The sequence below is a fragment of the Panthera leo genome, chromosome C1 (genome assembly GCF_018350215.1).
Source record: "Panthera leo isolate Ple1 chromosome C1, P.leo_Ple1_pat1.1, whole genome shotgun sequence".
In the NCBI taxonomy this organism is placed as follows: domain Eukaryota; kingdom Metazoa; phylum Chordata; class Mammalia; order Carnivora; family Felidae; genus Panthera; species Panthera leo.
The window spans coordinates 156,988,400-157,004,521 of NC_056686.1; the positions used below are offsets into that span (position 1 = coordinate 156,988,400).

The window sequence follows — 16,122 nt, forward strand, 5'->3', positions numbered from 1 at the left end:
GCCCAGATATTTACCCATATGTTTTTCTCTAAGACCCAATAAAATAGTCAAAGAGCCACAGTCTATTTTATATTAAAATGCATGGCTCTAAGGGCTATTTGACATGCAGTAATTATTTGCGTAGTCTTCTAGCCAAGCATAGAAATTGCCAATGTGTCTGCCCTTGAAGGAAATGAACTGTGCAAAAAATTTCAAGCAAACATGATCCAACTGTGTACACAAAAGGGAGATTGCATAAGAAATTCATTGTGTCTCCACCCAAATTTCCCCTCGACTTGCCACAGATCAGCATGTACTTCACCTCTTTGGCACCAATTAAGATCATCAACACATGAGCTTTTCAGCAGAGGAGGACTGATGTACCCTCTCACAGATGGCCAGCATCACATGTTACAGTAATGGCCAGATACGCCACATGGGTAGTGTATAAAAACGGTGGGACTCAGAGCACTTCAGCTCCGATTGCTCTATGTTTAGAATTGCCTCTCTTTCAAGATGGATTTCCTTCATAGGAATGGAGTGCTCGTTATTCAGCATTTGCAGAAGGACTACCGAGCTTACTACAATTTTCTAAATTTTATGTCCAATGTTGGTGATCCCCGGAATATCTTTTCTATTTATTTTCCACTTTGGTTTCAACTTAATCAGACAGTTGGAACCAAGATGATATGGGTAGCAGTCATTGGGGATTGGTTCAATCTTATTTTTAAATGGTAAGCCTTCTGTTTTCTTTCATTTTTTGTAAATCTTATTCTTAAATTTGTAGCTTTGGCTTAATGATCACATTTCAGATGTGTGTAGTTTCTACTTAGAAAATCTTTCAAACATGCCAATTGACTTGAAACACCTGTTCATAAATAGAACTTACAAAAAGCATAGAAACGTATACTTGATCTGACTTAAAAGTAAATTCCAAACCCTGTAACACATATGTTGTGATTAAACAAGAGGTTAGTTAAATGAACAGCACCATAATGAACAGATTGATAATTCCAGGGACCACCCAGTCTAAGAATCCAAAGCACCCACAGAAGTTTTCTTACAAGGAAAAAAGTCCCCGTTTTTACTGGAAACTAGGATGCCAAAGCTCCAAATGACTGTCATCCTCTGTAATAAGAGACAGACCAGAACCCAGTCTCTTAATCATGAACTTTCCCCATCAACCCTCTGCTTGAGTAATTTTTATAGGAGAGAATAACTAATCTCCGGTTAAGCAATAGTTGTGTGTTTAAATATGTATGCATATTTGTATTTCTTTAAATACAGGATATTGTTCGGTCATCGGCCTTACTGGTGGGTCCAAGAAACTCAGATTTACCCAAATCATTCAAGTTCATGCCTCGAACAGTTCCCCACTACATGTGAAACAGGTCCAGGTAAGCAATTATAGCAGCCTCGAGTTACTAAAGATATTCCAACAGAGAGTCATTATGTATGATTATTATCTAATAACTATATGATATTATATAGGTATTAAAGAAAATGTCATGAGTAAGGATACTAAAAGTCCATAAGCATAACAATTGCTAATGAAAAGGAAAGCTTTGTGAACAATCATTTTGTTATTTGTAAAAGGGTAAGTTGGGAGACTACTTTCTAAATGATTTTATATTTGGCATTTATTTCTGGGAAGAATGTAATGGTTTGATTCTAAAACAAACAAAAAAGTTAGCTAGAAGAAATTGCCAAAGAACTATATTAAAATTCTAGAAATGTTGACTTGTCTGTTGCTGAGCAACTTTCAAAGTTATTATGGATCTTTTGAGAATCTCATGAATGAGGTAAGGACTTCCTGGTTTTACTACTGCCAGTAGAGATTATTTCTAATCATAGACTTTTTTCTTTCAAATTTCTTTTTTTCTCTTGTATATATAGAATATAAATAGACTTCTTGGGCCACTTCCTTTTATAAGTAAGATTCTGTATGAGTGTAAAATATTTACTATGAAAATTGAGTTTAAGTTTTGAAAAGGTTTTTAAAATATATATTAAGGTAAAATTACATGTTGTTTTAATTTATAAGAATGTGTGACATACCTTACCACAGTTTGTTACATAGCATAAAATTCTTTCCATCTGACATCCTGAAACTCATGCTGAATATAGTCAATGTGTAAGTTCCTAATGAGTTCTCTGAATATCTTCTTTCTTGCTCCCATAAAAGTACACATCCATCTGTTATATTATTTATCACACTGTACTGTAATTAATTTGGCTCCTCCAATAGGCTATGCATTCCATCAGCACAGAAATGATGTATATTTTTTCTTTGTGAAACCAACGTTGGATGGACAGATGGATGGATGGACAGACGGACGGATGGATGGATAACATTTGAGACAATTGAAATGCTACTTTGGTTTATCCCAGAATTTCCCAGTGTGTGTTCTATCTCACAAAACATTTTCTGGAAAAAAAAAAAAAAGGAATAGTGCATTCTATATTCACTCCCTAAAGATTTACAGCTCATGTAAGCGTGTAAAAGGCTCTGAAAAATCCGGTATAAGATATAGCTTTGAAAGAACTAGATCTATAAGAAATAGATTGTCTTTTTTAATGTAGTGGTTTTCAAAGAGGCGTGTTTAATCTGAATAAATCTCCACTTGATAAAAACTCATGGTGAACATCAAAGTGATCTTTTAAAAAATCAAGCAGCATGGGAAAGACATTCTGGGAGCAAAAAGGCTGCCAGGCTTCGTGTGTCAGGACTGATGCCCTTTACAGCTTCCCTGGTCCATTTGATGACAAAGACACCTTTTGCAGTGGCCAGACACAAGATAGACACTGAGGTATCTGCTAGTTTATAGCAGTTAATTGTAAGTCAGTTGGTAAACCAGAACATAGTAATGATACCCTTCAGATGTTTTCAGCCCAAAGAAAATAAATGGATTCCAGATCCAACACAAGTACTTTAATTTTCTCAACAATTAAAAACAACTAGCCATGAAAAATAAGCAGGGATGTGGCAGATTTGGGTGTAACAGCTCAAGTTCTTAATTAGCCTTGAACATTTTGATTTCTAGTATTTGATGAACTTGAAAAATCTGAAAAAAAAATTCTTGAAATAGTGTTTTGAGGCTCAATTTGACTCAACTTCTTTTATTTCTACCTATTCTTAAACATTAAATATAGCCTGTGGGTTTTTTTTTTTTTTTCCTGAGTTGTTTGTAGCTTTCATGGCTAATATGCTATTCTGTGGTCTACTTCTAATACTGATACGCTATTAACCACCTTTCAAATGGATCAGCACTTTGTTGTTGCAGGAAGTCCATCTGGCCATGCAATGGGCTCATCATGTGTCTGGTATGTCATGGTAACAGCTGCCCTGAGCCACACTGTCAGTCGGATGGATAAGTCGTCTACCACTCTGCACAGGTCAGCTTTGCTCCAGTGTCTGTACCACTGGAATGTGAATACAGAAAGTCTTGAATACAGAAAGACTTTTTAAAACATTTCCTTTGGCATATTTTTAGTTGTTGAAATGTGCTTATCCTATCTATCATAGCCAAAATAGCAAAATGAATAGAAAGTTAATATTTTGCTTTAAGGTAATCTACTCTTTGGCTCAGAGCTATTGCCACATTGGTTGGAAATGTTTAATTGACTAATGGCTTGCTGGAAGTGCCTTTGGGTTTCCATAATACATTATCGCTTTAGTAGCTCGTAAATAAGCCGTCTAAAGTTATATAAGGAAGTATTTTTGCATGCACATTCCCTTGCTTTAAGATTAACAAGAAGTTTTGAGAATCATCATTACCTTTGAATGTATCAGTTCAGAAAAATTATGTTTTCTTCTTTGAATAGCCAACATTTTTGACATCAATAACATATTCTAGCTTAAAAGACTATTCAACCTTTTTAATTAAAAACATTCTAAAGGCAAACTTAAATTTGAATGTTAGTAGATTTAATGTTAATAGAATCATAATGTTTAGAAAGGCCTACAACTTTAAGATTATTCATAATTCTAATAGGAATTGGGATGTTTCCTTCTCTTCTCTCCTGAAATACTTTTAACTACCATTAAAACAATCCTGGGCATCACTTGAATCATAAATTATTAGGCTACTGAGATAAGATTTTTCAGTTAATTGCTTAAGAATACTATAACATATACCATCATGTTAAAGTTCTTCTAAAATAAAAAATTTCCAGGGTGCCTGGGTGGCTCAGTCGGTTGAACATCTGACTCTTGATTTCAGCTCAGGTCATGAACTCATGGCTTCATGAGTTCGAGCCCACATCGGGCTCTGTGCTGACAGTGTGGAGCCTGCTTGGGATTATCTCTCTCTCTCTCTCTCTCTCTCTCACTCTCTCTCTCTGCCTCTCCTCCACTCATGCTGTCTCTGTTTCTCTTAAATTAAATAAACATTTAAAAATGAAAAAAATAAAATTAAAAAATTCCAAGATCTATTGCACATTCCACTTTTAAAGTAGTATTGGACAATAAAAGAAACAAACCACCAAAGAGATTTGGGTATTTTCAAAGTTTATTTTAGTGAGACTGCAACTTGTACGCCTTAAGGTGTTTATTATCCAACCGCAAACAACAACAGTAAAGCATTGTAATGAAAAGAAATTAACATTTTCTATCCATGGACAAGTTTTCAAAATAGGAATCTTAACAAGCCTCACCTTTTCTCTGTAGTTCATTTCTTCCTCAAATTTCCAAACCTTAAAAAACCTTTCTTTCAAAAAAATTCTATGATTCTCTTTAGATTTTTATAACTGTAACATTTCCTTTGTCCATCAATATTTATTGAGTGCCTATTCTTTATCGTAATATTACCAAATTTCTGTTTATTCTTCTTCCCTATGGATAACTCCTGCTTACCTCCTCTTGGAAAGTCTCTTTTCTTTCTATTTAGTTTTTTCCATAACCAGTCTGGTCCAATTATCAGGAACAAACATTTGGGAGCAAAACCCCAAGGATTCCTATAACTGAATATTGCTAATTCTTTATTAAAATGATGAGCTTGGACTTCAATATTTTTGTAAGCTTTATTGCACATTGCTACTTCTAAGCTAAAGTATATAATGTTTAGGTCAATTCCCTTGTCCCTTATTTTCTATGTGTGAAAAAACAAGGAATCAGGACTCTTGAGAGTCTGTGAAATTGAACCAAATGAAAATTTGCCCCTGATGAAATGCTTGTATGATTTTCATCAGAGTGGCAGTGGACTCTCCAGTGAATTTTCTTCAGAGAAAAAAATGTTGAGAGGATAAAGGTGAAGCACATATCACAGAGAGTAAAAATGTATAGGATCCTTTCTAGGTCTTCCTGGATATTAATAATTCCCCCCAAACTTGAATTTACCATACTCCTTTAAAATAATTATCCGGGTATCAAATTATCTTCCTTTTATAGCATTTATTAAAATCTCAGGATATCGCACTGGTCAAGTTTAATGCATTGCTAAATTTTAGGAACCTCTGTTAAAACTTTTCAAATCTTACGAAGCACATAGAAACATTTTGGGGAGAGAAAAGTCTCTAGAATCATAATGTTATATCACAGTCAGAAGAGTCCTCTGAGAAAGATCATCTGGTGTCACCCCCTTAATTTTATGAGTGATACAATTTCTCTACTTTTTACGCTTATATCTATTCTTCCATCGTAGACTGACCTGGTCATTTCTTTGGAGTCTTTTTTGGTTGATTCAAATCAGTGTCTGCATCTCCAGAGTATTCATAGCAACACATTTTCCTCATCAAGCTATTCTTGGAGTAATTGGTGGTAAATATGATCACTTACCTTTAGTTGTATCCTTGGAAAGCTTTAGTGTCATTTGTTTTATGTTGTTAGATTCTCCCTGGTAGGTAGTATCCCAGTCTCAGGTAATTCTGTCAAGCCACTGATACTAAATGCTACCCTGGGAGAGTAAGCAGTTCAACACACCTCTCAAATCCTTCATGTACACAATGGCACAGTCTCAATTGATAGCATTAGCACATAACCTGCAGGGAGATGGGGCTTCTCTGAAGTGTGGCCAGGGCCACGTCTGACTCCCAAGCCTTCACCTCAGACTGCCTGCTCGTGTCTTGGTTCGGGGACTTCATAATGGCCCTCCAGCCTGCACACTATGCCACTGTCTTTGATACACCTGAAGTGATTATTACATGACCATGGACTTCATTTAGCAGCTGCTTTGTATTCCTGAAGCGGCACTCCCCATGACTGAGTTTCCCCCATGTACCTTTTAAAGGCTCTGTAGTTAATTGGCTATGGCAATTGAAATATTAATTGCAAGTACCCAAATCAGTGCTCTGCCTATGTAGTATTTGTCTCCCAGTGCCACAGATTCCTGAGTGATCCACCTGGGCTAACAGGGATGGTTGAAAAGACCACGTGGGCAAGTGTGTGTTTTTATTTAATAAAGGGGCTTTGGAAAATGGATAGAACCTAGACGTCTAAAGACTTTCATCATGAAGACAGTGGTAAATTCTTTAATGCAGAGAGGGATGATTCCTGAGGGGCTTGAGGGCTCATGGTCATCTTCAGTGTCTTTTTCTGATCCTCAGGCATGCTTGTGGCAGAGGCCTTTGAGCACACTCCAGGCATCCAAACAGCCAGTCTGAGCACATACCTGAAGACCAACCTCTTCCTCTTTCTGTTTGCACTGGGCTTTTACCTGCTTCTCAGACTGCTTGACATTGACCTGCTGTGGTCTGTGCCCATAGCCAAGAAGTGGTGTGCCAACCCGGACTGGATCCACATTGACACCACACCTTTTGCCGGACTCATGAGAAACCTTGGGGTGCTCTTTGGCTTGGGCTTTGCAATCAACTCAGAGATGTTCCTTAGGAGCTGCCGAGGGGAAAATGGCTACAAGCTGAGCTTTCGGCTGCTTTGTGCTGTGGTCTCGTTGATCACACTGCAGCTCTACCATTTCATCAAGATCCCCACTCATGCAGAGCATTTATTTTATGTGCTGTCTTTCTGTAAAAGTGCATCCATCCCACTGACTGTGGTTGCTCTGATTCCCTACTGTATTCATATGTTAATGAAACCAGGTGAAAAGAAGATTAATTAGAGTTGTACAGGGAGTTAGTGCTCTGTGGCCCCAGCCTGACACTCCTGTTCCATCCTCCAGCAGAACCACGGGCAGGGGGAGACTGGAGGCTTCCAAGCAGAGGTCACAAAATGGCAGCCACTGGCCCCATCCCACTATACCTATGTTTAGTTTGGCCTTCACAGTGGTCTCCCCCCACCCCAATTTAAATTAGTTGCCAACATTTGAAAACCAGAATATTTGGTATAAAAATCTGAACTGTGTTTTCTTGAAAAATCTGACAATATGGCACCTCAGGACCTGCATTCCCTCTTGGAAACAATCTACTGTTATTGACTGTCCCTAGTAAGAAGCAGCATTCTCTATTTTCTCACAGTCTTTAGCACCCCAACAGGAGACTCAGTATCAGTTGTCGTTACTATAAGAAGGTCAGGATGCTTATGGTTCCTGTGGGCATTTTAGTGGGAGCCCCCCTCAAATCCAATCCCTTCAGTTTTCAGATAAGGAAAGGGAAATTCATTCAGGAGAAAAAACTTGCTGTTGTCACACCACTGTCAGAACAGGAATTAGAACCCAAGTCTTCTGACATATATTTCCATTACACTGTTTTGTTTCTTCATTTTTAAGGAGTAAAAATCTGTAAGAGTGAATGCTTCTGTGATGATTGCCATGTAAATCAGCTGTTTTTCCAGAAATGCCATTAAAATGCCACAACCGGTTTGACTCACACCATACAGGGTGTTGATGGGGCCAGCGATGGGTCTAGATGTGGCTGCATATCCAGGGGAAAGGGGTCAGGTTACTGTATAGACTTGAACCTCTGCTTAACTCCTGGTCTCTTTTTGCAGTAGTGCTTTCCAGTGTCAATAAATGCTGAAGATGCTCTGCTCAGAACATTATTTACCAGTCTTTCAAAACCAAGAAAATCAAGTCCTTTCCTCAAGGTCATGCTCCAACCCAAGAAAACTATTAATTGCATCTATCTATTCGGGTTAATCTCTATGTATCCTGAGCTGTGATGAAAAATCTATAGCTTTACTTTAGAGAATTATTATTGAAAGAATATTAATATTATACTGAGAATTTCTCAATAAGAGTTTTTTCCCCCTTTTTCCTTTCATTGTGTCCAGTAATTCTGGACTTTAAATTCATAGGTATGTCATTCCAATCAGGTACATTTTGAGTCAGACTTTGCTACACAACTCAATTGCCTGTGGTCCACTACAGTGTTTTATGTAACTCTACTCAAAAATATAAATACGTGAATTATTTCAGATGATATAATAAACCGTCCATAAGTATTTATGAAAACTTAACAGTTCAAGTAAGTACTAGTTGGCAAAACATTAGTTGAGGGTAACAAAAACTCGAAAAATCAAAGATTTTCCTCGAAAGGAAATTATTGTTTCCTCCTGTAAATGTATTTATAGAGTATATGCTGTTGCTTTTACAAAACACACATAAAAGTTTTGGGTTTTTTTAAATGTTTATTTATTTTTGAGAAAGAGAGAGACAGAGAGTAAGCAGGGAAGAGACAGAGAGAGAGGGAGACACAAATCTGAAGCAGGCTCCGGGCTCTGAGCTGTCAGCACAGAGCCCGACACTGAGCTTGAACTCACGAACCATGAGCTCATGACCTGAGCTGAAGTCAGATGCTTAAGTGACTGAACCACCCAGGTGCCTCACAGCTTTGTTTTTAAAGGTAATTGAACTTGGTTTCAGTGGTCAGGTGATTCCTAAGCAAGAAGCTGAGGGATGAAGAAAGATCATCTTAAGAATGAAATTTGTCTCGTGTTGAAGGGACATTCGGGGTGAAAGAGAAAAGAATGGTTCTTAAGGTAATGACTTCTGGTTGTTGGTTCAAGCCCCTCTGCCCCAGTGTTGCCCTTAGAAGTTCATTTCAGTCCTTTGACCCTTTTCAATACGTGTGTCTCATCCAGTACTCTCCTGCACTTGCCAAAGAGCTCACTGCTCTCAGGACCCCTTTGTCAAAGTTTCATTTGAGATTAATAATGTTAGTTTGGAGGAATCTTCCATCCCAACACAGTCTCAGACTGCTTCTCACCAAGCCTGGGGAAAACTGGGGCATTAACAGCCAGGGGCTGCTGCTCCAATGCTCACTCCACCATACATCCCTCCTCGGTTCCCAGAGAGAAGCGCTCCCCAGGCACCCGTAGTGAGCGCCCTCTGTTGGGTGACACTTGACCCTCAGAAGGGGAATAGGATGAGGTGTGGGTTCATTTTCTATAATTAATCGCCAACAAATCCACCCTATCTGCAATCAAGGCTGAAAGTCCCCATGTGATGAGATTTCCCTTTTTACTCTAGTTGAAGTCTCCTGGAGGGATCCATATGGTGGCAAATTGCTTCTGCAATGGAAACTGCTTAGGCAGCAAGAGGAACAGCTTCTCACAGCCTTGGAGAAAATGCCTCCCTTTAATAATGATGGAAAAGACTCTTCTGCTTCCAATTTATTTGCTAAACGTAAGTGGAATTGAGCTCATTTGACTCACTGTTACTATATCCATATATTCAAAATGTCTACACATCTACATATTCAGGAGAAAAATGTCAATATTATGAGCTCTCAGGATGAGAAAATCAAGACAAGCGACTTGAGAGACTGCCCAATCAAACACACATTTGAAAAGAGAAGCCAAGTAATTTATTATTGCCGAAACTAGCTTTCAAGATGAGTGTTGAATCCCTTTTCTCTGACAACCTATTGATTGGACATCTGCATTAGGTTAAATTGGGCCTTCTCTAGATCTATTTCAGTATAACAGAAGAGAGAGTTTTAAAAATGCATTATAAGATGCCCTTGAAAGTTATATCTGTAAATAAATGCTTTATATTTATTCACAATCTGTAAATAAATTCAAGATCAAATTGGTACATACAGATACAAAAAACCTTGGTATAAGAAAAAGTCAAAGACTTGGTTTTAAAATGTGACTCTTAAGTATTGTAAAACCATACATTCTAGCACTCTTCAACTGAACTTTTTACAATAGTGGAAAGCCACTAGCCACGTGTGGCTCTTGGGCTTTTGAAATGCAGCTAATGTGACACAGGAACTGCATTTCAAAATTGTATTTACTTTTATTTTTGTTTTTGTTTTTTTTAACATTTATTTAGTTTTGAGAGACAAAGAGAGCGTGAGCCGGGAGAAGCAGAGAGAGGAGACACAGAATCTGAAGCAGGCTCCAGGCTCTGAACTGTCAGCACAGAGCCTGACATGGGGCTCAAGCCCACAGACCTCAAGATCACGACCTGAGTCAAAGTCAGCCACTTAACCGACTGAGCCACCCAGGCGCCCCTGTATTTACTTTTAATTAACTTAAACTTAAATAGTCATGTGTGTGTCTAGTGGCTACTGAATTGGACAGCACAGATCAAGTCTTATAGCGCTTTTCCTTAAAGAAAAAAAAAAGGTATTTTTTATATTGTCACCTGCACTACAGTTCTGTGTGGGACAACATGAATGGTATCTGCTTTATTTTACATGAAGAAAGTGAAGCATCAGTGATTTGCTTACATAACATACACAAGGTATGTTTACCCTAGCCCAGAGATCTTTGATTTCATTTGAGATTATGGATGTTAATAACATGCATGTTAATTTCCAGACGAAAATAATCATAGTTACTGTTAACAAGGTATAAGACATGTATAGTAACAGGGAAATTCTAATTCCGAACCTTCCACATTAAAAAAAATTAACTTGTGTGGTAACTGGCACTAAACATTTCTGGGGCTGGGAGAACTCGAGTGACTATAAAAAGTTAACAGTAGGCTCTGCTGCATGTCCCAGCGAGACCTAAGATTCCCTCTCTGTGCAGCATCCTTCTCTCTCACTCTGTCCTGCAAGCTCTAGTCACCCTGGTCTCCCTAGACTCTTAGCTCTCAGTTGCCTCAAATCAGGAGGTCTAGTTCCCTCTTGCTACACGGTGTCCTGGAACCCTCTAAGGGCCACTAGGCTGGATAGAGTTTTATCCAATATTTACGACCTCATCCTGAAGTTTGGATGACTCTCTGACCAAGTTTTCCTGCTTGTCTGGGTCTACCACACCTGTATGTTGGACACCAGTACTTCTGTGTATATTCAGAAACTGTTCAAAAAAGGATACCTAGTGTCCAATTGCACCTGTGGATTTTGCCCTCATTGAATGACTGTTGTGGCCACTTTGGACATTGCAAATCGCTTTCTGAATGAATACATGGACCTCAGTGCTGCCAAGAAACTAAGGCGGCATTTTGGGGCTCCTGGGTGGCTCAGTTAAGTGTCCGACTTCGGCTCAGGTCACAATCTCACAGCTTGTGAGTTCGAGCCCTGCATCGGGCTCTGGGCTGACAGCTCGCAGCCTGGAGCCTGCTTCAGATTCTGGGTCTCCCTCTCTCTCTCTGCCCCTCCCCACTCACACTGTCTCTCTCTCTCAAAAAATAAACATTAAAAAAATTTTAAAAAAACACTAAGGTGGCCTTTAAAAATTTTCCTCCCCCCACCCCTTACCTTTAATGCTTTGTGATGGTGATTTCACACTGAAGGTCATATGGTGGTGCCACTTGTTAACTTAAAAAAAAAAAAAGACATATTTTCTTTTTCTTAAAAAGAATTATTAGCAGCAGGAGAGGTCTATAAGAAGCAACAATCCTGGAAACTTCTGCCAAATGACAGCAACTTATGGGAAAATTCTAGGAATTAGAAGTGCTTCTCTTTTGCTCTGCAAAGGACAAGTGCAGTCCGAGTCAGAATTGAGGCTGGTTTGGTGTGGCGTACTAATTACCATCTTTGCTCGTCTTTGATGGAGATCACAGTAATGACGCGGGAGGAATCCCAGTGCATTTCTTTTGGCAGCACCAAAGTGATTGCTCTCAAGGAGGGAGAAAATTCAAAGACTGAGGTTATGAAGGTTAGAGTAAAGCCGATTAATTATTTTCTGTTTTGAATTTTGAAATTTCTTAGAACCATTTCTTTTCTTCTAACGTTCTGCCGTGCGATACTGAAAAGAATCTGTCTTCAGTTCAAAAACTGTGATATCTCCCGAAGAACACTGTGTCTGAAGGAACTGCCAGGCCCCGGGTGGTAATGACTGAAGGGCGGCAGCCGTGGTCCTGCCGGTGGGGTTTAGGGCACAAAGCAGGGCCCGCAAAAAGGAGCATTCGCTCTGGCAGCACCTCGGCCCATTGCCAGTTCTGGCTCAGAGCAGAAAGCACTTCCATGGGACAATCTGCATACCCTGCGGGAGCGGCAGGCCATATGTGTGCCTGGAAAAGAAAGCCAGAACTAATTATGATGAAGTGCTTCTTTCCTCCTCTAGCTGTCACCTGCCCTTGCACATCAGTTGGGGCAATCACATTCTGACTTTTCCCTGGACTCACCGTGTGTCTTATGAACAGTAGCGGCCAGATTGTCTTCCTTGCTCACACATTCTGCCATTAATGGAAGGGCTTTCTAAAGGTGGTCATTGTATTTACATATCAATGCCTTTCACAGACACCACCCTTGCCCTGAAGCTCAATAATTCCACATTAAAAGCATCTGGGCCTTGCGATTTCTTTCTTCTATGGAATCATTCTCAACTCTGCCTTTTTATGATTCTTTGAATGAAAGAAATTGGAGAGGTGTTGCTAGCTTTCCATATGAAGTTTGCATTGACTTAACAAAGGGAGAGGAAATGTTCCTGTCTGAGTTTGGGAGATTTTATTGTGCACCTTATTTTTTTAGCACTGAAATGTTGATGCCCTGCTCATGCTGGCCGATCGAGAGGCAGTGCCACACATCCCTAGGTGGATCCCAAAGGGTGTCAGAACACAGCGGGGTACGTGCTAGCAAATTCAAAGACAAAGAGATGTACGAAAGACTGAGGAGTTTGGCAGCAAGCTCACTGGACTGGAGCCACTGGACCTACATTCTAGTCCAGTCTAGTGAGTCTCCACATCTAACCACTATGATGCCAGGAGGCCAGTGAACGTTGGAGGCCTCAGTTGAGTACTTTCTCAAGTGAGGGGCTTAAAATGGGCTTAGAAGGGAAGGTTCGTGTATTCCAACCCTGACATTCTGCAACTCTCAGGGTCTCATTCAGTCAAGATGGAAGAAGAGCCGGAGCGTATTAAATTTACTTATATGCAATGAACAAGGCTGTAAATTCTAAAAATTACTGCATTTTTAATTTGCTGCTTTAATAAACAAATGTGGATTTGTGTAATACATTTCTGTCTTTAAAACAATCTACTCCAATTAGAATCCGATTTTTATAGCTATGAAAAAGAGATCCTGGAGACATGAAATAATTTAACTGATGCTACTGGGCAAAATTATTAACATGAGAATATTCAGACTTCCTACTCACCTAACTTACAGAGGAGATCCTATAATAAAATTACCAGCTCCATTTCTCCTTCCTCAACATCCTAATGAGGAAATTTTTCTTGCCGGAAGAGATACTAAGGGGATATGTGTAATAACAGGCTGAGTGAAAAGAAGCAAAGGAGGAGGGAAGTTTGCTTCGTGGGAGAGGGATTGGAGGTGCTTAACCAACTGTGCTGTGTGGGGAAAGTGACTAGAAGCTTGAAATAGCATTTTAGTAGGTTTGTTGAGGACTAATTATGGCTCCCTCAAAGATGTAAAGACGAAATTTACTTTTTAACTCTTTGTGGCTGTTGAAATGTGCTTCTTGAATGTAACACCATTTTAACACCAAATTATGTGGTAGCAAGATTTTTGAGGACTACCATGCTAAATGAAAATTAGAGATCCCTTTCCAAACAGCTTCTAAGATTGCCTCAAGTTCAAACAGGACCCCTTTTGTTCATGCTTTTATTTTCTCTTGAATCCCCCTGCCTACCCACCTGACAAACACTAAGTGCTTTTAGGTGCTAGAGATGCATGGGTGAGTTCAACACAGAACCTTCCCTGCCAGAGATCCCAAGGTTCCAGGCTCGCCTGACGCAGCTCTGGGTGGGTGGACACCAGTGGATGCCATTGGCCTGTGGGCTTGGAAGAATTGGGTGGAGACTTTATCTAGCTACAAATTAGACGGCAACTTTTTTCCCCATCTCTTCTAACCCATCCTATTTCAAATTCATCCTCTTCTTGAATCACTTTCTTTTCCCTGGCTTTATTCTGCCAATAGATCCAGATCATTCCCAGGCTAACAACAATTTCGTCATATGAGAGGATGAGAAATCATGACCCACAAAACACCAGCTCTCTAAGTAAAAGCCCACTTCACTTGTAAAAGCATTAATAAAGCAGGGTACCTGGAATGTTCCCAGAAAACCACTAGAATGAGCTGCAAGGATTTCCTTTCAGTGTTATCTCCTTTTCATAGCAGTGACATTTGAAAGAAGACTGTGATTAATTCTTTCTTCAACTGATGTTTTGGAATACCTCTAGATATCAAGGTCATATTTTAAGGTCATTTAAGTACACATCAATACTTCAACATGGCATTATTTATACTTACATTTCAGTATTTTTTTTTTGTTAACAAAAATATCTATAACAATAGTATCTATCTATTAAGATTGTGTTCATCGGGAAGCCTGGTGGCTCAGTTGGTTGGGCGTCTGATTTTGGCTCACGTCATGATCTTGCCATTCATGCGTTGGGGCATCACGTTGGGCTCTCTGATGACAGCTTGGAGGCTGGAGTCTGCTTCAGATTCTGTCTCCGTCTCTGCCCCTCCCTGGCTCAAGTTCTGTCTCTCTCTCTCTCAAATATAAATAAACATTTTAAAAAAAATTTTAAAAAGATTGCGTTCATCGGTAATTAACAGCAACATCTACAACTACAAAAAAATACTTCAGTGGCTTAAACAAATGAGAGGTGTCTTCTTCACATGTAACAGGATGGCTGGAGGTAGGCGGCCCAGGCTGGAGTAGCTGCTCAAGGATGTCCAGGAATCAGGCTCAGTCTATTTTCTTGCTCTGCCATCCGTGGTGTATGGCTTCTGACCAGATGACCACCACAGCATGGCTGCCGTGCCTCCAGGAAAGAAGAAATGAGGAAGGAAAACAGCCTTTCTTCAGCCTAGCCTTATTCTAGAAGGCTGTGTCTGTATTTCATTGATCAGAACAGTGTCATGGTCTCCCCTGGCCTCAAGGGAGTCTAGGAAGGGAGAGACTTGACTTTCCAACCTCTGTAGTAGAGGCAAGCAAGGGAAAAGGATGTAGAATTGGGTGTCAAGTAAGCCAGCCTGATACCTGCATGGTGACTTCTCCCATATATAACAATAAAAGCAACTTACCTGCTAACTGGTTTCACAATAACATACAAAAATTGTGAGGGCGCACTACTTTCTAAATTATAAAATGCTTCGTGAATGTTATCCCAGGGTATATTTAAATGATTAATCGAATTTTCATCTTCCAAGAAATTCTATTACGACATTGTGCATCTTTTAGTTTGATTCCATTCTTGATATATTAGAAATATGTACCCTCAACAAGTAAATTTGGAGTAGCTTCTTTCTTTCCTGTAATCATTCATAATAATTTTTGACATTTGTCTGGGTCACCTTGGGTGAACATTTCCCTTTCTATCTCCAGCCGTTGTGTTGTTCTCCAATTTATCTTTTTGTATCTGAGAGTAGGACCTGTACCTGAATTATACAAAGGATGGAACCGCAGATTCACCAGCTACATATTCTTCTTCCTTTTTCTACTGCACTTTCTGTCCTGGTGCTGATTTATTGGGTTGAGTAGCTGCATGCAGACAGCTACATGTCAGTCACGTGTATCCTGATTACTCATTATGAGCCTTAGGATGCCATACGACTCACTAATGAGCACATTATAATGCTGGCCAGTGCTAATTAGATGATAATCATGTGCACTGCTTTATTTACAGTCTATTCATTTAAATTAATTGGGCATTTAATTGAACACAGTGTGAAAGAAATTGGAATTGGGTTTTAAAGTTTGTTTAAGTTATTTTCATCTCCCACCTCTTATAGGCAGGTGACATTATTCACTTGATCTGGAAATTCAGAGCAAATACAAATGGACTAAATGTTTGTTTTATAATGATACACACACATATGTAAAGTTATCTCAAAATGGGTTTGGAAACAGCAACCAAATTTGCAATTTTTTGATCTCTACT

The 16,122-nt window shown here is 39.3% G+C and overlaps 1 protein-coding gene across 2 annotated transcripts; it reads left to right on the plus strand.

The window, feature by feature from the left end:
• The first annotated feature begins 495 nt into the window (after positions 1 to 495).
• G6PC2 (glucose-6-phosphatase catalytic subunit 2) lies at positions 496 to 7,034 on the plus strand. Of its 2 annotated transcripts, XM_042953569.1 has the most exons (5): positions 496 to 713; positions 1,267 to 1,376; positions 3,264 to 3,375; positions 5,622 to 5,737; positions 6,523 to 7,034. In XM_042953569.1, exons 1-5 carry the CDS (start codon positions 496 to 498, stop codon positions 7,032 to 7,034), a joined length of 1,068 nt encoding a protein of 355 aa, XP_042809503.1. The 2 variants fall into 2 exon arrangements, with proteins under 2 accessions (XP_042809503.1, XP_042809504.1); XM_042953570.1 differs by lacking the exon at positions 5,622 to 5,737 and having other exon boundaries at positions 6,523 to 6,547.
• Positions 7,035 to 16,122: the final 9,088 nt, after the last annotated feature.